Source organism: Schistocerca piceifrons, chromosome 3 (assembly GCF_021461385.2).
Source record: "Schistocerca piceifrons isolate TAMUIC-IGC-003096 chromosome 3, iqSchPice1.1, whole genome shotgun sequence".
Classification (NCBI taxonomy): Eukaryota; Metazoa; Arthropoda; class Insecta; order Orthoptera; family Acrididae; genus Schistocerca; species Schistocerca piceifrons.
In genome coordinates this window covers 521,496,111-521,523,847 of record NC_060140.1, presented here as the reverse complement: position 1 = coordinate 521,523,847, position 27,737 = coordinate 521,496,111, and the positions used below count along the sequence as shown (strand labels likewise).

Below are 27,737 nucleotides of genomic sequence, written 5' to 3'. Positions count from 1 at the left end.
TAAATAAGAAAAATACGGAAAAAGTTGACCAGACCAAGCAAGTATGTCCAGATCAGGGGGAAAGAACACACGTTGCCCAAAAACAGAGATAGCGAGTGGCGAAAAAAGATCGCGCGTGCCGCAGAAGCGATCGCGCGTGCCGCAGAAGCGATCGCGCGTGCCGCAAAAAAGATCGCGCGTGCCGCAAAAAAGATCGCGCGTGCCGCAAAAAAGATCGCGCGTGCCGCAAAAAAGATCGCGCGTGCCGCAAAAAAGATCGCGGGTGGTGCAGAAATGTCCCAAAAAAATTTTCTTGTGGCAGAGAAAGATAGCCAATGGCACAAAAATATCGCCAGCAACAAGAAATCGACGGAAATGGATGATACTGGTAGGTGTGGAAGAGATTGTTGGCAGTGACTGTTGGCTGGGAAACAGCGAATAACGAACGTTAAAACTATGGAATGTTGAATAAATAAAGCAATAAATAAAAAAGAGATGAGGAGTATAAACGGAACAAGATAATAGGAGGAAGATGAAACTAGCACAGTTGGTGACGAAAATATTTATTTATGTATATATAAAACATTGAAGAAGAGAAAGTGTTAAGATGACAGATGTAAGTGATAGCTAACAAAAGGGACAAAACAATGAAGGATGTGGACCATATAGGTGATCTAAATGATTAATGGAAAATCTCATATAAAGATGTGAAACAAATACTAACAAAGAGATAGAAGGGCTGGCCAGTACTTACCTCAGCTCAGTACAGCCGATAGATACACATAAAACAGAACTGAAAATTTACGTTCCTAGCTTTCGGAACAAATGTTCCTTCATCGGGGAGGAGAGAGGAGACAGAAAGGGAAGAAGGGAAAGGAGATGGCCATTCACGCATCTTTTCATCCTACATAGTTGTGTTTATCTTTATACTATATACCTCTTTACTTCTGTATGCATCCTCTTTGGTTTGAAGCTGGCACAGTACTTACAGTAGAATATCTTTGGCTTCCCTCTGACAACCATGCCTCCATCCTTGCTACCCTCCCTATTTTCCTTTCCCTGTTGCTTCATAACCTGGGTTGTGAGTAACTGAATCTCCTTTCCCTTCTTCCCTTTCTTTCCCCTCTCTCCTCCTCGATGAAGGAACATTTGTTGCGAAAGCTAGGAACGTAAATTTTCAGTTCTGTTTTATGTGTATCTATTGGCTGTACTGGGCTGAGGTAAGTACTGGCCAGCCCCTCTATCTCTTTGTTAGTATTTGTTTCACATCTTTATATGAGATTTTCCATTAATCATTTTAATACCATGTTTTGTTATGTATGTCTATGTGCCAACTCCCCCCCCCCCTCGCCACCCTCAAACACACACAAACACACTCACACACAGCAGTCTGCTAAAAGTGAGTGGCCTCTTCTTTATTTTAGTTATAACTATACTGTGTGCAGCATTGTTCATTACCATTAAGCCATGTTCATGATAGTTAATGAAATGAAATTTTAGCCAAAATAGAAGGAAACCAGGCAACAATAGACAAGAGCTATGAATGTGCCTCTGCTGTTTACTTTGCAAACCAATTTCTGTTAGAGAAGTGGCGCCTCTTGTGGAAAATATAGGAACTAAGTGAGATTTACTGGAAAATTATGTCATAATGAAAGCAATAACTTTGATTTGCAGGGAGACATTACCAAAGTGTGTGTGGTGTACATATGATTTCAGGATATGCCATGATTTACAAGGTGGCGATAAGTTTGTATACACCGACGAACAGCGGACGCGAGCGCCTAGTGCGACTAGTGCCCGCGTCTGGGATAACTCTCGGCTGGCACTGTGAAATCGTCTAAGTCCCTTATCTGTCGCCGTGCCAGTGCGCGGCCATATAAGCGAGCGCTGCCCGCGTAGCGGATCATTCGCACTGCTGCCGCTGCACATGCAACTGCATTGAATGCTGCCAAGATGCCTTACAGAAGATACAGTCGCCGTCGCCGTGCAAGACAGACTATATATAAAACAATTAAAGACGTGGAAATGACCACATCTGCCGCCGACAAGAAAAAGAATACAGCTTAAAGTGTCACAAATTAAACAAGCAGCAATGACATTCACAATTATTATGACTGTCTTACAGTTTTGGTAGTTCTATCAAAATACTTCTTGATTGCTGACATGTTGGTTAGGTTGAGACCCAATAGAAAACTTAAAATTGAACTGCACACTCCACTCTATATCAGATCCTACAGAATGGCTCTACTATTTTATGTAATCAATCAACATTACCCTGTAGTGTAACATGAGTTATTCATGAGAATAAACTATCAATTAACATCATCTTTTAGTGTAACATGAGTGTTTCATGAGAATAATGTACGTTCTACTCAGGACGCTCACACTGGTGGAGGATAGTCGTGTCTCTTATAAACATTTTATGTAGTAGAAAAAATCCAATGTGTGCACACTAATCTGTGATCTGTGTGGATGGTGCGTATGTAGTAACATAACACAACGGGAAGGGCAAGGCACGGTATGTTGAGTGCAGCATCTCTTGCTGGATGTGGACGTTTATGCCTTGGTGATGCTACATCTACATCTACATACATACTCCACAATCCATCATACGGTGCATGGTGGAGGGTACCTTGTACCACAACTAGCATCTTCTCTCCCTGTTCCACTCCTAAACAGAACAAAGGAAAATGACTGCCTATATGCCTCTGTATGAGCCCTTATCTCTCTTATCATGTCTTTGTGGTCTTCTCGCGAAATATAAGTTGGCGGCAGTAAAATTATACTGCAGTCAGCCTCAAATGCTGGTTCTCTAAATTTCCTCAGTAACGATTCATGAAAAGAACACCTCCTTTCCTCCAGAGACTCCCACCTAAGTTCCCGAAGCATTTCCGTAACACTCGCGTGATGATCAAACCTACCAGTAACAAATCTAGCAGCCCACTTCTGAATTGATTCTATGTACTCCCTCAATCTGACCTGATAGGTACCCCAAATGCTCGAGCAGTACTCAAGAATAGGTCGTATTAGTGTTTTATAAGTGGTTTCCTTTACAGATGAACCACATCTTCCCAAAATTCTACCAATGAACCGAAGACGACTATCTGCCTTCCCCACAACTGCCATTACATGGCTGTACCACTTCATATCGCTCTGCAATGTTACGTCCAAATATTTAATCGACGTGACTGTGTCAAGCACTACACTACTAATGGAGTATTCAAATATTACGGGATTCTTTTTCCTATTCATCTGCATTAATTTACATTTAACTATACTTAGAGTTAGCTGCCATTCTTTACCACCAATCACAAATCCTGCCCAAGTCATCTTGTATCCTCCTACAGTCACTCAACGATGACACCTTCCCATACACCACAGCATTATCAGCAAGCAGCTGCACATTGCTATCCACCCTATCCAAAAGACCATTTATGTAGATAGAAAACAACAGCGGACCTACCACACTTCCCTGGGGCACTCCTGATGATACCCTCACCTCCGATGAACACTCACCATCGAGCGCAACGTACTGGGTTCTATTACTTAAGAAGTCTTCCTATATACAGGCGTCACCTGCGCTTTTTTCCAGTCACTCGGGACTTTACGTTGGGCAAGAGATTCGCGATAAATGCAAGCTAAGTAAGGAGCCAGTGCAGTAGAGTACTCTCTGTAAAACCGAATTGGAATCCCATCAGGACCTGGCGATTTATTTATTTTCAACCCGAAAAATGGTTCAAATGGCTCTGAGCACTATGGGACTTAACTGCTGTGGTCATCAGTCCCCTAGAACTTAGAACTACACTCCTGGAAATTGAAATAAGAACACCGTGAATTCATTGTCCCAGGAAGGGGAAACTTTATTGACACATTCCTGGGGTCAGATACATCACATGATAACACTGACAGAACCACAGGCACATAGACACAGGCAACAGAGCATGCAAAATATCGGCACTAGTACAGTGTACATCCACCTTTCGCAGCAATGCAGGCTGCTATTCTCCCATGGAGACGATCGTAGAGATGCTGGATGTAGTCCTGTGGAACGGCTTGCCATGCCATTTCCACCTGGCGCCTCAGTTGGACCAGCGTTCGTGCTGGACGTGCAGACCACGTGAGACGACGCTTCATCCAGTCCCAAACATGCTCAATGGGGGACAGATCCGGAGATCTTGCTGGCCAGGGTAGTTGACTTACACCTTCTAGAGCACGTTGGGTGGCACGGGATACATGCGAACGTGCATTGTCCTGTTGGAACAGCAAGTTCCCTTGCCGGTCTAGGAATGGTAGAACGATGGGTTCGATGACGGTTTGGATGTACCGTGCACTATTCAGTGTCCCCTCGACGATCACCAGTGGTGTACAGCCAGTGTAGGAGATCGCTCCCCACACCATGATGCCGGGTGTTGGCCCTGTGTGCCTTGGTCGTATGCAGTCCTGATTGTGGCGCTCACCTGCACGGCGCCAAACACGCATACGACCATCATTGGCACCAAGGCAGAAGCGACTCTCATCGCTGAAGACGACACGTCTCCATTCGTCCCTCCATTCACGCCTGTCGCGACACCACTGGAGGCGGGCTGCACGATGTTGGGGCGTGAGCGGAAGACGGCCTAACGGTGTGCGGGACCGTAGCCCAGCTTCATGGAGACGGTTGCGAATGGTCCTCGCCGATACCCCAGGAGCAACAGTGTCCCTAATTTGCTGGGAAGTGGCGGTGCGGTCCCCTACGGCACTGAGTAGGATCCTACGGTCTTGGCGTGCATCCGTGCGTCGCTGCGGTCCGGTCCCAGGTCGACGGGCACGTGCACCTTCCGCCGACCACTGGCGACAACATCGATGTACTGTGGACACCTCACGCCCCACGTGTTGAGCAATTCGGCGGTACGTCCACCCGGCCTCCCGCATGCCCACTATATGCCCTCGCTCAAAGTCCGTCAACTGCACATACGGTTCACGTCCACGCTGTCGCGGCATGCTACCAGTGTTAAAGACTGCGATGGAGCTCCGTATGCCACGGCAAACTGGCTGACACTGACGGCAGCGGTGCACAAATGCTGCGCAGCTAGCGCCATTCGACGGCCAACACCGCGGTTCCTGGTGTGTCCGCTGTGCCGTGCGTGTGATCATTGCTTGTACAGCCCTCTCGCAGTGTCCGGAGCAAGTATGGTGGGTCTGACACACCAGTGTCAATGTGTTCTTTTTTCCATTTCCAGGAGTGTACTTAAACCTAACTAACCTAAGGACATCACACACATCCATGCCAGAGGCAGGATTCGAACCTGTGACCGTAGCGGTCACGCGGTTCCAGACTGTAGCGCCTAGAACCACACGGCCACACCGGCCGGCTATTTTCAACCCATTTAGCTGCTTCACAACCCCAGGGAAGTCTATCGCTATGTCCTCCATATGGGAATCTGTACAAGACTCAAACAGTGGTATGTTTGTACGATCCTCCTGCATGAAAGATTTCTCAAATGCTAAATTTAAAATTGCAACTTTTGTTTTGCTGTCTTCCATTGCCAGGCCAGACTGATTAGTGAGTGACTGGATGGAAGCCTTCAACCCACTTACTGATTTTACATAAGACCAGAATTTCCTTAGGTTTTCAGCAAGATCATTTGATAAGGTATGCTTCGCGCATTGCTCTTTTTTACAGCAGCACGAATCTCTGCTAACTTTGGCCTGTCCTCATTCTCCCGATCTTTCTTGTACTGTGAGTGCAACTGTCTTTGCTTCCTGAGCATTCACTGAATTGCGCTGTTAAACCATGGTGGGTCTTTTCCATCTGTAACCCACATACTTGTCCAATGCGTGATTTACAGTGTGTTTAAAATTTGCCCATAATTCTTCCACATTCATCATACTGGAAGTAAATGAAGTCGATTCATTTACTAAGTGGGATGTTAACAACTGCTTATCTGCTCTTTCTAATAAGAATACTCTCCTTGATTGTGTCATGAATATCTCAGAGAAAATGGACATGCTACAATGAAAACACTCAAGACAAATAAAGATTTTAAATCTTAGATTTTAAGTCGAGTTTGATGTGACTGGACACATTGAGCAATGTGTTTATGTTTGTGAGTTACTGCCATTTGGATCTGTCCTCATAATTGATGTAAATAGTTGAAACAATACAGATTATCATTGAAGACATGTTCATCATTTAATAGCTGCAAGTATGAAACACTTTTTCACAGCATCATCCTGCCTGAATTCGAAGTCAAGAAGAGTAAGTTCATGCACAGGCCTAGAACAGGGCAGCCACACCACGAGAACAAAAACTACAATGCAGCTACACTGGAAGAAGAAGAATCAAAGGTAACTTAGACCACATTACACTGACAAATCTGCCAACAAGTGTTCCCTTCTCGTGGTGTTAAAGCCAAGTCATAGTGCAAACGCACATGCGCACACACACACACACACACACACACACACACACACACACACACACACATACATACAGGAGGAAACACAACAAAAAATTGCTAGCTGCTCTCCTGTATATTGTATATCTTTCTTAAAAAATAATTTTTAGCATATTGTGAAGCAAGTTTTATGCTTTTAAGTAATATATATACCTCCTGTCTACAGTTCAGAGTCATATATATGTATCTCCCATTCATGTCTGGTCATTGCTTTAGGACTTCTACTACAGTTCTAGCAAATGCCACAGTAAATACAATAAAAACATATATTTCTGTTGTAGACATCAAAACCTTTATCTATGAACTGAGAAAACAAATAAGAAATAATTCACCAGAAGAAATTGATACAAACTATAAGTCTGAATTTTTGGTAGAGAAATAGAAACTGTGAATATGTTTATGAAATATCAAACTTATGTGAAACTAAGGGTTTCAAATTGAAGGTCAATGCAAGCAATAAAATTTCATAATGGTGTTTTATAAAATATGTGCAATCAACCAGTCTATTTATAATAACTGGTCCCTTGGTAAGAAAAGAGAGGAAGCCAATTAGTCAGCAATGTGGGAGATAAGGTAGATTTTAGCCAACTGCAGCTTGTCTTCGTCCACTAAAGAGATTCAGTGAAGTAGTTAGACAATAACTTTTTATTTTTATGCCCAAACACCATGAACTGAAAGATCTACGTCAATAAAAGGAATAGCAATAAAAATCAAACAGTAAAGAATGTTGTCTGTGCACTCTTCGCCACATAATAATGCTTCGCTTCACTGCGAATTCTCTCCTGGTGGGGACACTTGTATTGCACCTGACACCAAGCTCTCATGTGTACTGAAGGCATTGCTTGAACTTCTTCAGTCTCCAGTGCTGGCAATGACGATACCACTTCTTGTGGTTCTGAGATGGTGTCATCCATGTCCAGAAGTGCAGAAGGTGACATTTTGTATTCAGCGTGTACACCTCTTCAGTTGGTAACATATTTGTAGTTTGACCCGTTCCAACAATACCACTTGGTTCTTCCCATTTTGATCTACATACATGGTTTGTTTGTCCTGGGAGAGAACACTGTAGGGTCCAAAATATCTGGGCTGCAGCAGCAATTTGACAGCGTCCATCTGTAGCATCACATGTGTAAATGACCACTGATCTTTGTGCACAAATGTAGTTACCGCCCCATGTCTCGAGACAGCAGCTGAGTTAAGTCTGACCATATGTTTGTGCACTGTCTGCAGTTCATTTGGCAGTTCTGTCTGATCAGCAAAGAATTCTGTGGGTAGTTGTAAGGGTTCACCATAAACCAATTCTGCAATGGATGCTCCTAAATCTGCTTTTAATGTCGTATGAAGGCCCAAAAAACCCGTAACAAAGCTGACGACCAAGAAAGTGTGTGGAACATTAACGGAGCTTTTAATGTCATATGTCAGCATTCCATCATTCCATTGCTTGTTGGGTGGTATGTCGTGATATGATGATGGTGTGAACTGCAGAGGTTGGGCAATTCTGAGAACAACATCAATTCAAACTGATGCCCCTGGTCTGTGGTGACATGTAAAGGTCAAATGAAATGTGCGATCCACAATGAAAGAAACACCTGTGCTACCATTTCCATGGAAATGTCTGATAATGGAACCACCTCCGCTCATCTGGTGAAGTGGTCCACTGCAGTAACGAGGTAACAGTACCCTTCTGATGACAACAGAGGTCCCGCAATGTCCAGGTGCATGTGTTTGAAATGTTGCATCATAAGTGGGAAATCTCCTACCATTTTGTGCATTTGTTGTCCAACTTTGGCCCTCTGACAATCTAAGCATGTTTTTGCCTGACTACGGCAGTCCTTATTTATATTGGGGCACACAAATCTGTCCATCATCAGTTTGAGACTGGCATTTATTCCCCAGTGAGCCAGCCTATGCACTCTGTCAAATAATTGCCATCACAGTTTCCAAGCTACAAAAGGTCTCAGTTTTCCCTGTGATACGTCACACCAAACTTGGAAACATTCGCCAGAAGGTTGTATTTAACAGTGACTTATCTGGATGTACTATTTCAATGGAATTTGGTGAGTTGTTGGTCTGTCTCCTGCGCAGCAGCTAACTCCTTGTAGTCAGTAGCCTGAGAGATCAATTCCAACTGACACAGCAAATCCATCATGACATTCTCAGCTCCTTTTATATACTGCAAGTCTGTCATGAATTGGGTGATGAATTCAAGTTGTCTAAATAGTTACAATGAGCAACCATCCTTGTTCCTACTGAAGGCGAAATTAATTGACTTATGGTCTGTGAAAACCATTTGCGGCAGAAAGTGTCTGACAGTTTTTTAAACTGCCAGAAATTCCCTATCATAAGCACTCCATTTAACTTGTGAGGACATGAATTTACAGGAGAAGAAGCCCGGGGGCTGCCAGTGGCCTTTGATATGCTGGTGTAGAGCTGCACCACTGGCTTGCTGGTTAGCATCCACAACAACTGCCAGTTGTGCCTGAGGAACCAGGTGTGCCATCATGATTACCTGAGGTAGACATGCCTGGCCTTATCGAATGCCATTGGCATCTCTAATGTCACGGCAAAGGCCATTTGCCCACTGCGTACTTGCCAGCTAGTGCATATATCAAAGGTGCCTGGATGGCTGCCGCATTACGCTGATGTTGTCTATTGAAATTAACTGCTCCAAGGAACTGACATAGTTGGTGATAATTGACAGAGTGAGCCATCTCTACAATAAGGGCAAGTTTATCTTGCAGCGGGCTGATACCAGCTGCTGTCACGAAGTAGTCCAAGAATGGCACCTGACATTGTCATGGAAAACACTTTGATTCATTGCCATATGCACCAATGCGTCGGTAAACAGTCTTTAGATGCAGTTCATGCAATTTCTCGGATGCTGAAAAGACCATGATGTCACTGAAGTATGCAAAGCAGTTCAGTAAACCTCTTAGTACATCATTGACAAACCGCTGTCAAGTTTCTGGCACATTTTTCAAACCAAATGGCTTACGGAGGTAATTGAATAAGTCAAATGGTGTCATGCCAGTGGTCTTTGGTACATGAGCAGCTGAAACTGATATTTGGTGATATGCTTTCCGGCAATCATTGACACTAAAAATGGTCGCATCTGCTAGCACACGCATAAAATCCCTAATATGTGGTATCGGATAGCGATTGGGTACGGTATGGGTACTGAGCGCCCAGTAGTCTCCAGATGGTCTCCAGGTCCTGCTTCTTTCTTTACTGGATGAAGTGGTGTTGGCCATGGGCTGTTGGATCTACAGACAACTTGTGAGTGCAACAGTTCTTCATATTCTGCCTTCACTGCAGTGAAATGATCAAGTGCTAACTGGCACAGGCACAGAGACACTGGTTGACTGGGTGTAGTTCTGGTGTGATGGACCATGATGTGTGGTTAACTGGCTGTGCACATGGTACAGATTCGCAGTTTGCTACATGTGGCGTCATGCCGTCTTCATCAAACCTAGGCAGAGAACCTCATTCCAGGGTGCCTTCAGTGCACTGCAGACCCCGGCAGAAGCTTGATGAGCCAATAGCTACTTCAACAGTACAATGAAACAAGAAATCTGTACCCAATATTGTGTCTGACACATCGACAATCACAGAAGTCCATGGTAAACGTTCTTGGAAACTGAGGTCTAAATCTATCTGGCATTTTCCGTAAATCATTACTGAAGTCTGTTTTGCTGCTGTGAGCTTTGATTAAGATGGAGAAAGCTTCACATCACAACTTCTAACAGGCATTGCACCAACATCCAACCCTGAGTCCATTACATAAGTATGGCCAGATTTAGCATCTGTGACAAAAAGTCTTTGGGACAGTGAGGGTAAAGAAGAAAGGTTACTCACCAGTAGTTGCCCGTCACCACTCTCACCTCTCAGTGGTAGGTGCTGGTGCTCAAACTCATGACTGGAGGCACCTATTGCCAGCCACTGTTGCCGTTTGGTGTGACCTGCACCATGTTGCCGTGTTTCCAAAGCGATGGTGGTACCAGCAGATATACTCCTTAGACAAGCTGCCATCTTCCTTGCTCTTCTTGTATGTGCCTGCCTTGCCTCCGATCAATGTCAATATCAGTCGCCACAAGCCGTCAATGTGATCCAGCTTTTTGATGTTGTCATATCACTGCAGCTTCCTGAAGGTCTGTATTGCTGTACTCAAATGTCACCAACGACGTATGCCATGCATCTAATGAGGCATAGACCTTGTTGGCTACTGAGAGCAATGATGAAATACCGTGTTTGTCAGAAAGTGGCACAGTTATTTTAACTGCCTCTAGCAAATGTATGTACCATATACGTTGCAGTGTTGTATCTGGCAACTCAGTGTCATCGACTAAGCTTTGCAGATGCTGCTAAAATTCTGAAGGGGGCTAATCTCCTCTCCTCTAACCATGCAGTGCTTGTTGGATATGTTGTTCCACTGGCCAACATAACTGCTCAAGGAGTAACTGTTTAAAATGTACATACTTTGGCATGGTGGGTGGGCAGAGTATTATATATGCAGTGATCATTGCTGTTTTATTGTCAGGCCCACTAACAGTGATCATAAATTTGGTATCTTCGTTTACTATGCTGTGGTGCTATAAAGTCAGATCAAGCATTGCACACCATAATTCAGATTTATCAGGAATGAACTGCAGTGGGCGTATTTTCATCTTGCTAGTTATCCGCCGAACGGTCATTCCTTGATGCAATAGAAAAGTTCAATGCAGCATTTTTCTGGTTTTCAGTGTTGGTTCATAAATCTTCGGTGTGCTTCAACAAAGTGTTCTGCCAATCCATAGTACTCTGTTTGCCATGTAGGCATGCCAACTCTTCGGTAGATGATATTGAATGGTGCTGCATTTGTTTGTCTACAATGGAATTCAATTTATGGGGTCAACACTTTAGCCAACTACAGCTTACCTCTGTCTGCTAAACAGATTCAATGAAACAGTTAGGAAATAACTTTTTATTTTTAAGCTCAAACTCTACGAACTGAAAAATCTATGTCAATACAAAAAAGTAATAAAAATCAATGAGTAAAGAAGGTTTTTTTGTGCACTTGTCACCAAAGAGTAATGCTGCACTTCACTATGAATTCACGTGATCTTCTGGCAACTTCCATAAGATTAACGGCTTCTGGGGTGGATGAAGATATTAATCTCAATGGGAAAGAAGGTGATTAAGTAATCTTCTCTTGGCAGTGATACCTCAACAGCAGCAAAGGCAGAGAGGGGAACCTCAGTATGGAGGACTTAGTGGTAAAAGCAACACACCAAGAGGAGCAAAAACCCATGTCGCATCTGACATGCAACAAGTGTTACAAGGTCAGCATCTGTTTACATATTGATGACTGCTGTGAAAATCAGTAGCATCTGTTACCAAATGGTCAGTTACAAAAGACATCTGTTCCCACATTGCGCAGCCTGTTAAGATCCATCTGATGAATAAATCACATATGCAACATCCCATAAGGGATTAACACCCCTTACTAACTTACTTTCAACCAAGACATGACTGAACGGAAAAGTATTCCAGGAGATAAACAACCCTTCATCACTGGAAACAGAGGTGCAACTAAGCCATCAGATTCTGGAGAGCCTAGAGCATCTTATAAGGAGGACTCAGAGCTTCCTAGAACTTCTCATATACAGCCTAAGAAAAAACATCTGCTAGGCAGACTGAACATCAACACTTTACTAAAGACTGGGAAACTTACAACAGCTGACGGATGTATTACACAGACTCATACTAGCTCTTCAGGAACCAGATACGAAGATGAAAACACACTTGAATCAGAGGGCTACAGGATTTTTAAAAGGGAACCAGCCATAAAGAATACACATAAAGTCACTGTGCTTGGAACAGCTTTCAAGCTCAAATGGAATCCAACAGAATCTGTAACAAGTTTTGCATCACCATCAGAGCAAATATCAGTTCTCTTGTCTATATTAACAAGCAAGGGCTGTACCATCATAAACGTACATGCACCTACCACCAATGACAACAGAAAGAATCCAGTAAATTCATAATGGAATTGATGGAACACAAATTGTGTATGGACCAATGTATTACTGTAAGTGCTTCACAGGGTGTGTATATGCCTCCTATTGTTATATACCTCACTATAATAATCAGTATCATTAATCTCAAACCAAGTTACGTCATCTTGTTTAAGCAATATGTGGTCTCTTTTTCATCAATTGTATGACATGTATCTAAATATTTTAAAAGCATACATAAAAAATAGTATACAATGTCCAATAAATAACTGTATGAATACATCAGCAAAGCAGTTTGACTATACTGTTAGAACCTATAATCTTATTGACTGTGCAGCAGTCTTAGAATGATAGGAAAACCAGAGCTATTCACGACAATATTTGTTTAATGTACAGAGAGAATGCTACAGTGGTGTGAGACAACAGTATTACGTGATTAAGGACAGACAAAATGATATGCATAACCACACAATATATAGTTACTGATGAACATCTGCAGAAAAATGAATAAAATATTTACTGATCGATTTAAGACCAAAAACTTATTGAGGTGTTTCCACTTTTCCATTAAGACTTTTGTATGGCATGCTAATTGACAGATAAGGTTATTGCAAGCTTTGTGTTGGCTGGGCACCCAAATTTCTTGCTGAAAATCATAAGAGTAAACAGAATGAATTAAGAGTTCATGTACCTTCTACGGTATGCAGGCAAATTTAACAATTTTTTGTCCAGTGTTATGAGACACAGGTTCTGTATGTGAAATATGAGATGAAATAGCAGTATATAAAGTAGGTTCACAGCAAGGCAAGCGACAAGAGAACTTGTGAAATGCTGCCACACATTTTGTCAAAAAAGGTTATGGTCACTATCCTTTGGATGGTGAAGGACTACTACTGACTCATTTAATGGAACAAGGAAAAAAACTTAATTTGACAGAGGATACAAAAAAGGCACAAACAGTGTTAAGGCAATAGGTTTATTTACAAATGCATCCAGTGTTTTTCTTTTCTTTTTTTTCTTCTAATGAACATGTTTTGTCAATATGGTGTTGAAATGGCTTTCAGGTGGAATCACAAAACATGATGTTTTTGAATAATTGTATAGGTCTTAGAAAATGAATGGTGCATGAGCCCATATTCCTTTGGCATAGACAGTTGTGATTTAAAAATGTTTTCAAATGTGTGTGAAATCTTATGGGACTTAACTGCTAAGGACATCAGTCCCTAAGCTTACACAGTACTTAACCTAAATTATCCTAAGGACAAACACACACACCCATGCCCGAGGGAGGACTCGAACCTCCACCGGGACCAGCCGCACAGTCCATGACTGCAGCACCTCAGACCGCTTGGCTAATCCCACGCAGCAGTTGTAATTTAGAAGTCTGTGAATGCAACTGCTGCATGAAGTCCAACAGTTCTACAGTATTATTTCATGCATCAGCAAAGAACTCTTCTGTTCTAGCATTTGCTCACAACTAGACCAACTGTTGTAGCATTTGAGTCTTTTCTGGTGGTGTTCCCCAAGCCTGATAAGGCTAGGGGTATGCTTTCAGTCCGCTGTTCAGAGTCATGAGAAGTGGATGCCTTTATTAACTGGTAGTGCAGGTACTCTACTAATGTCTGCAGTCCAATGGTAGTGACTGCCCAAATATGATTCATATCATGTAGAACAATTAAGATTTAAATTGTCTGTCTTAGTCCATTCCAACGTGAAGTGGTACACTGAATTGTGCTACCAAGCTTTGAAAGAAAGTTTTTGTGATATTTGCAGGTGTTGTATCCGCCACTGGAAAGGACTCAGGTCAGTATGAGAAGTGATCAACTGCTGTCAAACAGTATCTATATACATTTGAATACAGGAGTCCACTAATAACATCAATATGAACATGTTCAATCAAACAAATGAACCTACATGTAGCTGTAATGTGGTGTTACAGACGCTCTATAGTCACACAATAACTCTGCAGTTTTTCTCAGCATTGTCTTTTTTACTAATTGTATTGTGGGTCAGTGGGTAATCTAACGGAATGTGGTAAAATATGCAAAGGAAACCTATCATAAAATAATTATAATAATTAAAAAAAGCTGCCAAAGAATTTCCATGCACAGTCTTCAATGTATAGAATGTACAGAACTACTCAGATATTAAGCTATCTTATCACCACAGGGACACCATATATTGTACTTTTTTCAGGATCATGTACAGAGACCCAAAGGAACAATAGATCTCTTGTGTGTGCAAACAGTAAAATTGCTGCTTGATGACTTTTTGATAGTTCAATGTTTTCTGCCAGCAGCACTTCAATTAAATAGTAGTAATAGTAGCAATACACGTGGATAAATACATTTTCATCATAGAATGTTCTGTTTTGGCCAGAATATTGTGGTTACTGGTGCATACTCAGAGGTTTTTTTTTTGTGTATACTCTGATAAGTGTAGTAACCATCTGCTTTTTAGCATATTATCAGTCACTGCATTGCCAAGAAGCACTTTCAGATAATGAAGCAGCTGTGGTGTGTAAAGTTCAACAAATTCTTCAGTATGCTGTAGCTTTGTGAGGCATTTAATTTCTGTTTGGTAAAAGTGATTCGTATCTACATGCCTGGAAGAATGAAATTTAACACATTTTAACATGCAGCTAAAATATCCTGCACCACTGTGGCCATTCACTCACTGAAACCAGCTATCTCATAACTGTGCTCAATCTCATCAGCGCTGAAGAAGGCAAAGTCAAACTGGCTCCACTAATGGTCAAAACACACCACCACATCATCCAGCCAAAACTGTGTGTTTTAGGTGTAACTGGGCTACCCATAACATTTCAATCTGTACGTCAGTGTTCATCACATTTGATGAAAGATAATGAAAATGTTACAATGTAAAAGTTATGTATTTTTATTATACAAGTGATGTGTGTGGTTTCTCATTAAATTTAATTGCATAACTGCAAGATCACCAAACTTTGAATGTCATATAAACTTTAATATATGAAAATCAAAATCGAGTCATGAACGGGAGAAATAGAAAAGAGCACTACGTCTTGCTGATTACAAAGATAGTGCTATAATGATCAGGAACATGCAGATGCTGTATAATATAAGGAGCATAAGTGATAAAAGTGATCAAGACACAAAAGAGTAGTTCAAAGCAAACATTATGACATGATGATTTCCAGCATTTATTGTTGCCTGGTAAAACTCCATTAGTTCTTTATATTTATTAAATGAAAGTTGTTTAATCATCCTCCAATGATAAGGAATAGAAAAATTTTAATGTGGCTACAAAAAGACTGCTTATAAAATTCTTGTATGACATTTACTGGAATTCCACTCAAGTATGAAATGTCGAAATAACGTTGAACAAACTGACAGATTTTGGAAATCAGTTTACTCTTGGAAACTGATACTATGCTTCCACATATTGTTCCCATGGTGACTGTGTATATAGTATTAGACTAACAACAGCTCACAAAGCAGCATATAACAGTCCTTCTTTCCTCATTTATTCCACAAATAGAGTGTAAAATACTTGTTAGCTGATGATACATATGTAGGATTTCTTGATACTGGACATGCAATACAGATTCCAAGCTTCTGAGGCAACAGTCACATTCCATGATAGTCTTCTGGATTACAGATTGGGTTATGTTGTAAAATGCAGTACCAATGCTTTGGCTACTGTTGCAGGTGGCCTTTATCAGGATATTTACTACTACCAGAGAAACGTAACTTTAACTCTGATCTAATGTCTTCACTCCTGCCATTATATTGGATTGGTGAATACTTTTGTAGTGTTTTTCCATTAGTTTGCACAACAGATACGTCTAACAGAGACTGTAGTCATCAGTAATACATTCTCTTTCACTATTTATAACAGTCTGTCAATGCTGGAGTAACTTTTCATTTCTGCAAATGTAGAAGTGATGTGGTTTTGAAGTAAAGAACTCGTGAAGCAATTTTTAAGAATTCATAAAGCAATTTTTGGAGTGTATTTTCATCCAGAAAGGAAGTTTCTTGAAAGTTGTTCAACAGAGAATGGAAAAGGCGAAAATCTGAGAGAGCAAGATCAGGTGAATAAGGTAGGTGCAAGAATGACTTCCCAATCCAGCTCTTGTACAGTGTTTTTCTGTCAGTCTAGCAGTATGCAGATGGGTATTATCATGGACTCGCATTACTTGACACTGTCTTCCAGCTCGTTGTTCTTGGATTGTGTCTGCAAAATGTCTCAGTTGTTGACAATAAATGTCAGCAGTTATGGTTACACGTTGGGGGAATGATTTGTAGTGCATCACACTGTCAGGGAGAGCATAAGGGAGCAATTGACAGGAATGGGGGAAATAAATACAGTAGAAGAAGAATGGGTAGCTTTGAGGGATGAAGTAGTGAAGGCAGCAGAGGATCAAGTAGGTAAAAAGACGAGGGCTAGTAGAAATCCTTGGGTAACAGAAGAAATATTGAATTTAATTGATGAAAGGAGAAAATATAAAAATGCAGTAAGTGAAACAGGCAAAAAGGAATACAAACGTCTCAAAAATGAGATCGACAGGAAGTGCAAAATGGCTAAGCAGGGATGGCTAGAGGACAAATGTAAGGATGTAGAGGCCTATCTCACTAGAGGTAAGATAGATACCGCCTACAGGAAAATTAAAGAGACCTTTGGAGATAAGAGAACGACTTGTATGAATATCAAGAGCTCAGATGGAAACCCAGTTCTAAGCAAAGAAGGGAAAGCAGAAAGGTGGAAGGAGTATATAGAGGGTCTATACAAGGGCGATGTACTTGAGGACAATATTATGGAAATGGAAGAGGATGTAGATGAAGATGAAATGGGAGATATGATACTGCGTGAAGAGTTTGACAGAGCACTGAAAGACCTGAGTCGAAACAAGGCCCCCGGGGTAGACAATATTCCATTGGAACTACTGACGGCCATGGGAGAGCCAGTCCTGACAAAACTCTACAATCTGGTGAGCAAGATGTATGAAACAGGTGAAATACCCTCAGACTTCAAGAAGAATATAATAATTCCAATCCCAAAGAAAGCAGGTGTTGACAGATGTGAAAATTACCGAACTATCAGCTTAATAAGTCACAGCTGCAAAATACTAACACGAATTCTTTACAGACGAATGGAAAAACTAGTAGAAGCCAACCTCGGGGAAGATCAGTTTGGATTCCGTAGAAACACTGGAACACGTGAGGCAATACTGACCTTACGACTTATCTTAGAAGAAAGATTAAGGAAAGGCAAACCTACGTTTCTAGCATTTGTAGACTTAGAGAAAGCTTTTGACAATGTTGACTGGAATACTCTCTTTCAAATTCTAAAGGTGGCAGGGGTAAAATACAGGAAGCGAAAGGCTATTTACAATTTGTACAGAAACCAGATGGCAGTTATAAGAGTTGAGGGACATGAAAGGGAAGCAGTGGTTGGGAAGGGAGTAAGACAGGGTTGTAGCCTCTCCCCGATGTTGTTCAATCTGTATATTGAGCAAGCAGTAAAGGAAACAAAAGAAAAATTCGGAGTAGGTATTAAAATTCATGGAGAAGAAATAAAAACTTTGAGGTTCGCCGATGACATTGTAATTCTGTCAGAGACAGCAAAGGACTTGGAAGAGCAGTTGAATGGAATGGACAGTGTCTTGAAAGGAGGATATAAGATGAACATCAACAAAAGCAAAACAAGGATAATGGAATGTAGTCGAATTAAGTCGGGTGATGCTGAGGGAATTAGATTAGCAAATGAGGCACTTAAAGTAGTAAAGGAGTTTTGCTATTTGGGGAGCAAAATAACTGATGATGGTCGAAGTAGAGAGGATATAAAATGTAGGCTGGCAATGGCAAGGAAAGCGTTTCTGAAGAAGAGAAATTTGTTAACATCCAGTATTGATTTAAGTGTCAGGAAGTCATTTCTGAAAGTATTCGTATGGAGTGTAGCCATGTATGGAAGTGAAACATGGACAATAAATAGTTTGGACAAGAAGAGAATAGAAGCTTTCGAAATGTGGTGCTACAGAAGAATGCTGAAGATTAGATGGGTAGATCACATAACTAATGAGGAAGTATTGAATAGGATTGGGGAGAAGAGAAGTTTGTGGCACAACTTGACCAGAAGAAGGGATCGGTTGGTAGGACATGTTCTGAGGCATCAAGGGATCACCAATTTAGTATTGGAGGGCAGCGTGGAGGGTAAAAATCGTAGAGGGAGACCAAGAGATGAATACACTAAGCAGATTCAGAAGGATGTAGGTTGCAGTAGGTACTGTGAGATGAAAAAGCTTGCACAGGATAGAGTAGCATGGAGAGCTGCATCAAACCAGTCTCAGGACTGAAGACCACAACAACAACAACACTGTTGCTGTTCCACCAGATGCATAACATTATCTTTTGTGGGTGCACACAGGAATTTGTATGGGGAGTTGGTGCTTTGTTTTGGCTCAACCAATCCATTCTTTTCTTTGTTGTTGTTGTGGTCTTCAGTCCAGAGACTGGTTTGATGCAGCTCTCCATGGTACATTATCCTGTGCAAGCTTCTTCATCTCCGAGTAACTACTGCAATCTACATCCTTCTGAATCTGCTTAGTGTATATATTTCTTGGTCTCCCTCTATGATATTTACCCTGCACACTGTCTTCTTTTCCTTATGTTAGTACAAAGAACCATTTCTCATCACCAGTAATGATACAGGGTAGGAATGGTTGGTGTTGTTCATGAGTCAATTGATGATGAGTAAGCAGAGAAGCACCCAATGATTTTTGTGATTTTGACTTACAACATGCGGTATCCATACACTCGATTTCTGAACCTTCCCCACCACATGCAAATGGGACACCTTTGCCAGTTATTGAGTACAATGACGTGGATCATTGTGGATTAATGTGTTTATACAGTCTTCATCAAACCCAGCAGGTCTTCCTGAAACTGGAGAGTCACCAATGTCAAAACAATCTACTTAAAATGAGAAAAACATGTTCTGGTCATGCTCTGTCCAATGGCATTATCCCCATATACAGTGCAAATGTTTCTGGCTGTCTCTGCAACTGTTACCCCTCTACTGAACTCGAACAGAAGATGATGTCAGAAATGTTTCAATTTCTTCACTTGGCATTCTATTTTGTAGTGTCTACATCTCTACACAGTCTCCAAATGACAAAATGACAATACACTGATCAGCCAGAACCCATTATGACCACCTACCTAATAGCTGGTATGTCGACCTTTGACATGAATAACAGCAGTGATGCATCATGGCATGGAAGCAGTGTGGCATTAGTAGGTCACTGGAGGGAACTGGCACAGCATTTGCACACACAAGTCACCTAATTCCCATAGATTATGGGAAGGGGGGTGATGAACTCCAATAGCACATTCAATCACATGCCAGATGTGTATGATCGGGTTCAGATCTGGTGAGTTGGGGGGCCCAGCACACCAATTGGAACTTGCCACTGTGTCCTCGAACCACTCCATCACAGTCCTCAACTTGTGACATGGTGCATTATCTTGTTGAAAAATGCTGCTGCCATCAGAAAACATGATCGTCATGAAGGGGTGTACGTGGTCTGCAACCAATGTATGACTCTCCTTGGCTGCCATGGTGCTTTGCACAAGCTCCACTGGACATGTGGATGCCCACGTGAATGTTCCCTGGAGCATAGTGGGACTGGCATCAGCTTCCTGTAGTACAGGTGCCAAGGAGCTGTTCCCCTGGAAGGCAAAGGATTCACACCCTCCAATCAGCACGATGAAGAAGGTATTGGGATTCATCAGACCATGCAATGCTCTGCCACTGTGCCAATCTCCAGTGCCAAAGTCACATGCCCATTTCAGCCATAACTGCCAATTCCATGGTGTTAATATTGGCACATACAGGGGCTGTCAGATCGGAGGCCCATTTTTAGGAGTGTTCAGTGCACTGTGTGTTCCGACACACTTATAGTCTGCCCAGCATTAAAGTTCGATGTTAGTTCCACCACAGTTCGCTGCCTGTTCTGTTTTAACAGGCTGCCCAGCCTACAACGTCTGACATCTGTAAAGAGGAGTGGCTGCCCAACCCCTCAACATCTGGACATGGTTTCATCTCATGAAGACACTCACCACAGCACTCCTCGAACACCTGACAAGTCATGCTATTTCTGAAATGCTCATGCCGACCCTGTGGGCCATCACAATCTGTTCTCAGTGAAACTCAAAGAGATTACATGCTCCCCCATTCTGCACACAGACAGCATGCTTATTGATACTACATGCACCATGCATGTGTCTGACTAGCAGTCGCCGGCCGCTGTGCCCGAGCGCTTCTAGGCGCTTCAGTCCAGAACCGCGCAATCGCTACAGTCGCAGGTTCGAATCCTGCCTTGGGTATGGATGTGTGTAATGTCCTTAGGTTAGTTAGGTTTAAGTAGTTCTAAATTCTAGGGGACTGATGACCTCAGATATTAAGTCCCATAGTGCTCAGTGCCATTTGAACTATTTTGAACTAGCAGTCATTCCCAGTTAGGTGAAGCTGCTATTGCCTGGATGGGTTTATTTCAATAGCAGGTTGGTGGTCATAATGTTCTGGCTGACCAGGACGTGTAAACTCAAATAGCAACAGTGAACTACAAGAAAAAATGACAGTCAATAAATGAACCCATAGTAACCAGAATAACAACATGCGAAACAAAAATGCTACAAACTTATGCACCAACTTAATAATTCCTTCCAATCATCATTTGATTAGATACTAGGAGTAGAGTAGAAGGGAGCTGATGATGTTTATTAATTGTTATTGGTAAGACATTTTTTAGTCCACAAAGCCAAATCAGGACAGAATTGCTTCTGCGATGTAGTGTGGCTCCCATGGTGTTTGGTGGCAGTTAGAATAGGTAAGTATACTGTGTGCCTTTCACAGACGTGTCTTCAGGGATGCCCAACGAGCAGCCTTGTGAGCATAGTCCATTTTTATGCTGGCTACAGCTGGCAGCCAAGACAATGGAAGCTCATAACCATCATTGTGAATCATGTTGGTGAGCCACCATCTTCTAATTTTCTCTCACACCTTTCCTTTGAAGCTAAGTGGCTACCTACCTTGCACAAAAACCTCCCCAAACTTTATATGTTTATCACACTCATTTTGGTCTTCTACGACTGAGAATTTATGATGTTGAGTCATACGTGTTGCTCCTTCTGCTGTATTTTGATATGTCACCCAGTCTTTTTAATGTAAACTACTCAGCAGCCACAACTGACATCATAAATACCTAGTGAAAGTAGCACAAAATGGCATCTTTGTGGGCCTCAGAATGTAATTTTGTTGTTATTCTGACAGATCGATTTAATGAGCACTCTGAGAAGAATTTTCCTCGCATGCTTGGTGACTCAATGCACATGTAATAGGAGAGTGAAAGCTGCTATTACACCTCCTTGTCTTGTCACTCTTCTTCTTTGTGGATATGATTCTGCTGATGATTTTTTTCATTGTTCTGCTAGCTGTGAATGTGGTACAGAGCTCTTTAAGTTCTTCCTTCATGTTGCCTTCACCGTAGATTCAGTGAACTCTCTTGATCAGTATATGTAATACTGAAATAATTTCAGAGCTAAAGGATACAATAAAGGAACCATCAATAGTACTATGGAACACAATAAATAAATCAATATCACACCACAAGTTCACAGCTAATATAATAATTGAGCACAAGATGAGACTGTTTAGATATTTTTATCACTAACATGCAGAAAAGCATTGTGCGGACCTATAAAAAAATCTCATATGTTTTCATCATGAAAAATGCATGGAGAATATCTGAAAACCATTGCAGTCTAAATTGGCACAAAAGGTAGAAACAACATAAATATACTAACTTATCAGAACTCTTCTTCCACTTCCATCAAGTGAAGCATACTCTATAGCCTTTGTTCCTCCATCTGCCCAATACAAACGACCTCGGGCATAGTCAATTGCTAATCCATTTGGCCAAATAAGTCTTTGTGTGATTAAAGCTGATCTGTCTGAGCCATCCATTCCTGCTTGTTCAATTTTTGGGACTTCACCCCAGTCACTCCAGTACATGTAGCCTCCTGTAATTGTAAGATTTATGCTGTTATTTGTGATTCTTAAGTTATCAGAAAACCTGAAAATAAGAACACACTTTCCCCCTCTAATTTCACTGAATTTAATAACAAGGTATCCATCTCATATAATACTCACCTTAACTTACCAGCTACATAACAGGAGTATCAAAGGTAGGATTGACAGACATACAAATTTAAAAATGTGGTTGAGTCTCAAACATGAAGATTTTTTTTTAAAATCCATTCATCTGAAGAAGATTTGTTGTCAGTTTCTGTTTAAGGTCCTTCTGATAGCATTGAGGTGGCAGTTTTAGGGATGCAGTAGAGTTTTCCCAGATAGTGTCTAGCTACAGTGGACAGATGCTGGATGATGTGCAGAAGTGAGCCTAGTAAAAATGAAAAGTAATAGGGTGTTCCATGAAGAAAACCAAAAATAAAACCTGTAAAACAGATGGCTGCTTTGTCAGGGCCTCAGAAATATTTGTTTCTTTATATTGTATTAGTGTTTTGGGAAGTAAAATGTACATTGCTGTCAGATGTCTACACCAAAGGCTCAGATGTACTAAAGTTGGTAGTAAAACAGTTTCCAGATTGCCAGGCTCATGAGGTCCCCTATGACAAATTAGTAGACAAACTGTCAAATCATTTTAAATCACAAGTGCATGTAGTGGCTGCTCATTGTAAGTTTTTCAGATTAAAACAGCAACCAGGACAGTCATACAAACAAATGGTAACAGAACTTAGTCCCATATTCGTGCTGCCGTACTAAAGCATCCAAACCCTGACCTCAGTACAGTATTTTCAGTTAGTGAGTCACAGGCCACTGTCAATGTAACTGAGCACGATTTTTAAGCACCTGCAATATCTGTTATCATGAGTAAAACAGTTAGACAGTTCAGGGACCAACTTTGACCCCCCACCCCCTCCTCCCTTTGTCAGGTCAGACATTGCCTCACATATAGGTCACGTCTGAACCAGTCGCACTGTCATGCCACGGCGCAGCCCACATAATCATGGAAATCCTGCCCACTTTGCTTTCAAACACATGACAAGGCACAGTGCCTCTGATACAAAGCCATGTGTTTTACATGTGGCAAACATGGCCACTAAGTGCAGATGGCGCTAAACATTTTTCACATTTAATGTCAGACAGTGATTCTAATGAGGTGTATGTTGTGTCTGCTGCACAACAGTATGCCAGTCCTGTTGTTGTTTTGTCAGACTACCAGGACACAAACTCTGAACTAATCAATCAACAATCGAATAAGTTGTATGTTCAGTTGCGTGTGTTCAAGAAGTGTGTTAATTTCCAGTTAAACACTGGTGTTACTGTTAGATTGCTCAACCACGCTACATATGAACAATGTAATCGGTGTCAGCACACAAGGGCCAACCTATTCCAATGCTTGGTGCATGCAGTTTGCCAGTCATGTTCCGTGGTACTATTAAAGCAGTGTTATTTCATGTGTTGCACTCTCATGAGTCTACTAACATATTTGGCATGTGTAGCTTTGACCTTTTCAGACTGTCAGTTCATGGTAATGTGTTACAAATTAATTTATCGGGGTTTCTGACTAATATTAATACATTATGTGGCAAGTACAGTTCTCTGTTCCATGATAGTTTAGGCAAGGCCCATGTAACACTGAAAGACAATGTGGAGCCAAAGTTTTTTCATGCTTATCTTGTACCTCATGCATTAGAGGGCCGAGTAGCTTCAGAATTGCAGTGACTGCAGGACAGTGATGTCATCAAATCAGTGTTGGTGAGCCAATGGACATTACCCCTGATGGTCCTTATTAAACTGTCGGCAGGATGAGACTCTGTGCAGACTTTAAATCAACTGTCAAGTCACGAAATGTTGTTGATTCTTTTCCTTTGCCCCAGGTTGAGGATTTGATGTACAAATTAAGTCAGGGTCTTTTTTTTTTCTTTAAAAACTGATGTCTGGGAGGTCTACCTGCAGCTGCCTTTAGATGAAGAGTCAAAGAAGATTTTTGTTAGCAACACACACAAGGGATTATTCCAGTTTCAATGGTTACCATGTGGTAGCACTTCCATCCCAGATATTTTAAAAGGTATCTTGAGCAACTGACCTCGCAAGTACCTTCTTGTTCAAAATATTTGAATGATATAGTTGTCTCTGGTCGTATGCCAGCAGAACACCTACAGAATTTAGAACCATTTTTCCAAGTGTTGTCCAAAGCAAGGCTGACATGCAACTGTTTTCATTGTTCCTTCTTTCTCATTGAAATTGAGTATCTAGGCCATGTGATTAATGTGCATGGCATCCATCTATCAGAGTTGCACTAAGTGGTCATCTGCCAACAAATGTATCAGAATTGCGAGCTCTAATGGGGAAGCTGTCCTATTACACCCATTTTATCCCAAATGCTACTCAGATCGTGGCACCTCTAAATCGGTTATACTACATGGGCATTCTGTTCATATGGTTGGCTGATTGTCAGACCACTTTCCAGTGGCTGAAAGATGCACTACTACATGATCGACCCCAACAAGCCTGTCATTCTTGCAGTAGATGCCTCCTCTTATGGCACTGGTACAGTATTGTCACACCAAGTAGTCTCCAATGAAAGGCCTATTGTGATCATGTCAAAGACATTGACCAAGGCCTAACACAACTACAACCAGCTTGAAAAGGAGGTGTTAGCTATCATCAATGGGATCATGCACTTCCATCAACACCTGTACGGCTGCCGCTTTTTTCTAGTTACAGACAACAGACCATTGATGGCCGTGTTTGGGTCCTCCCAGCCTGTCCCAGCACACACCGCACAGAATTTACAACAGTGGGCGCTTCTCTTGTCCAATTATCAATACAAGTTGTCATATTGGCCCACTACCAAACACTCAACACTGACCTCCTATTGAGGCTCCCTACTGGCTCCAATGTTGCATCTGATTCCTCCAAGGACTCCTGTCACCACATTGATCCAGAAGAAACATGTCTTTTGGAAGATTTTCTAGTCACATTCCACCTTGTGACGCACAAGATGGAATCAGACCCCCCTTGTAGATGGTGCTCGAGTTTGTTCGCTGTGGGTGACTGCGGAGTCTCAAGAAGATCCACCTCCTGGTGGTTCATTGCTACTTTGCTCATCAGCTTGCCATCTCTGTATAGATGGGCAACCTCCTGATGCACACTGACAATGGTAATGCAAGAGTCATGGTCCCTAACCTATCCAGCGTGAAATTCTCCAGTTGTTGCACCAAGGAAATTGGGATATTGTTCTCACCAAGCAGTTGGAAAGGCGCTATTGTACATTTCCAGGGATGGATTCACAAATTGAGGCCATGACTTCAGAGTGTGCAATGTGTGCAGAGTATTAATCCACTCCCCCACAGTGGTGCTTTGTGTGGCCACATCCTGACGGGCCTTGGGAATATCTGTACATAGATTTAGCTGGGCCATACTGGAACATATGCTGTCCAGTGGTTGTCGATGCACTCAGCAAGTTTCCCTTTATCATTCCAATGAAGTCTACCACATCCATCAGCACAGTATCAACTCGTTTGTCAATGTTCTACGTTGAAGGTTTACTGACAAATGGTGTCAGATAATGGGCCACAGTTCACATCTTGGAAGTTTTAACAGTTTTGTGCAGAGAATGGATATTCATCTTCAGTCGTATGATGAAGCTGAACACTTTGTAAGTATCTTCAAATCACAGATAGACAATTTGTGAGCCACTCACACATGGGAAGACTTTATGCCCCTCCTTCTGATTCACAGTTTTGGCCTCAGCAACCAGTGTTGCTTCATGTGTTGGCAGGGATTGCAAATGGGAATGGGGAGAGGTGTTTGAGGTCCTGCCCATTCCACCTACATCATCCACAGTCCAATGGGTTTACACAGAGGCATCTGAACCAATCCACTCGGGAGATTCTGCCACCAACTTTTCGTTCACAGATCCGGCACGCAGCCAGGGCATGCAGCAGCCGCTGTCACAGTTACAGATGTCACATCTGGCGCACAGTCCTCTCTGCAGTGCGAGATGCCCATCGACATCAACCTGGCACCAACACCAGCATTGCAGTCATGCTGTCAGCCCATGACACAGCTGCCTGGCCAGACGCCATGGAGGACTAAGATGTTGTCTCCAGCTGCCCACTTGACACATCGTCTGTCTTTGCACCTATGGCCACGAATGCACACCCTGTGATTGGTTTCCTGGTTGGCATTTCCAGCCACTTGCAGGATGGATACTGGGATGCAGGTGGGTTCTCAGTGCCGATTGTAGTTATGGCACCTACCTCCGCATTTGTGTTGGTGTTCTGTACCCCCCCCCCCCCCCCTCCAATCCCACTGTTGTGTCACATCTCCATACTTTGTGCCAATCAGAGTGCTCAATGTCATGTACAAACGATTCACCATTGCCAAAGTGCCACAATTGGTCAGCTCACTTCACTTCACTTCCGATGCCTTGTCTGGCATTCTTTCTTGATGTGTCTGGATCCCAAATAATGGGACTGGCACTTTTATTTTGTATTTCATCATAAATGATAACCACACCACAAACAACACACAACACTTACATACATAACGATGCTAATGAAATACACACATTTCATACACAGCACTAACTAAACACCACTGGATGCAACCGCACAATTTGCAGTTCAGCATCACATGTGCGAGAGATCTGCCTATATTAGATAAATTTCACACAACATTGCATGAAACTGAGCTTTTCAAGGCTGCAGTTCAACATTATGACTGGGTGATCACTGTCAAAAATATAACAATTTGACTCGGTGTTGTACTTTAGTGCACTGGTTAGCATAATAACTTCTAACACTGAATGTCGTACATTCAAATCTCATCAAATGTTTTAATTCTTTTTCTCTAAATCTAATCAAAAGAATTTGATTATCATTTTTATTTAATTTATTGATTTAAATGCAAGTTTTTATTTCAAACAATGGAAACTGCAGGTAGGAATATCAAGAATTCACACACACACACACACACACACCTCATGGACACATGACCAGCATCTCGTGACAGAATGCAACATCATGTGGGATTCAAGCAGCAATCTGGAGGGGGTGGGGAAGGGAAGGGATAGTAGTGAATGGATGGGGAGAGAGATGAATGCTGTGTTGCAGCATCAGGATGATGTGGGGCAGGTAAAAAGGAACAAAACAGGAGAGGAGTGACGGAAGACAGACGGATGCATTGGCAGAGGGCTGCAAATAACCAGGACGAGAGACAATAATGGGAAGGAGATGACAGAGCAGAGGGGGTGAAC

At 42.0% G+C, this 27,737-nt stretch overlaps 1 protein-coding gene across 1 annotated transcript in view; it reads right to left on the bottom strand.

Annotated features, from left to right (window-relative positions):
• Positions 1–27,737, bottom strand: part of LOC124789608 (low-density lipoprotein receptor-related protein 4) — a 618,985-nt gene that overhangs the window by 149,583 nt on the left and 441,665 nt on the right. The window contains exon 17 of the mRNA XM_047257023.1: positions 22,255–22,470. Within this exon, the coding sequence (XP_047112979.1) occupies positions 22,255–22,470 (216 nt within the window). The remainder of the gene's footprint in view (positions 1–22,254; positions 22,471–27,737) is intronic.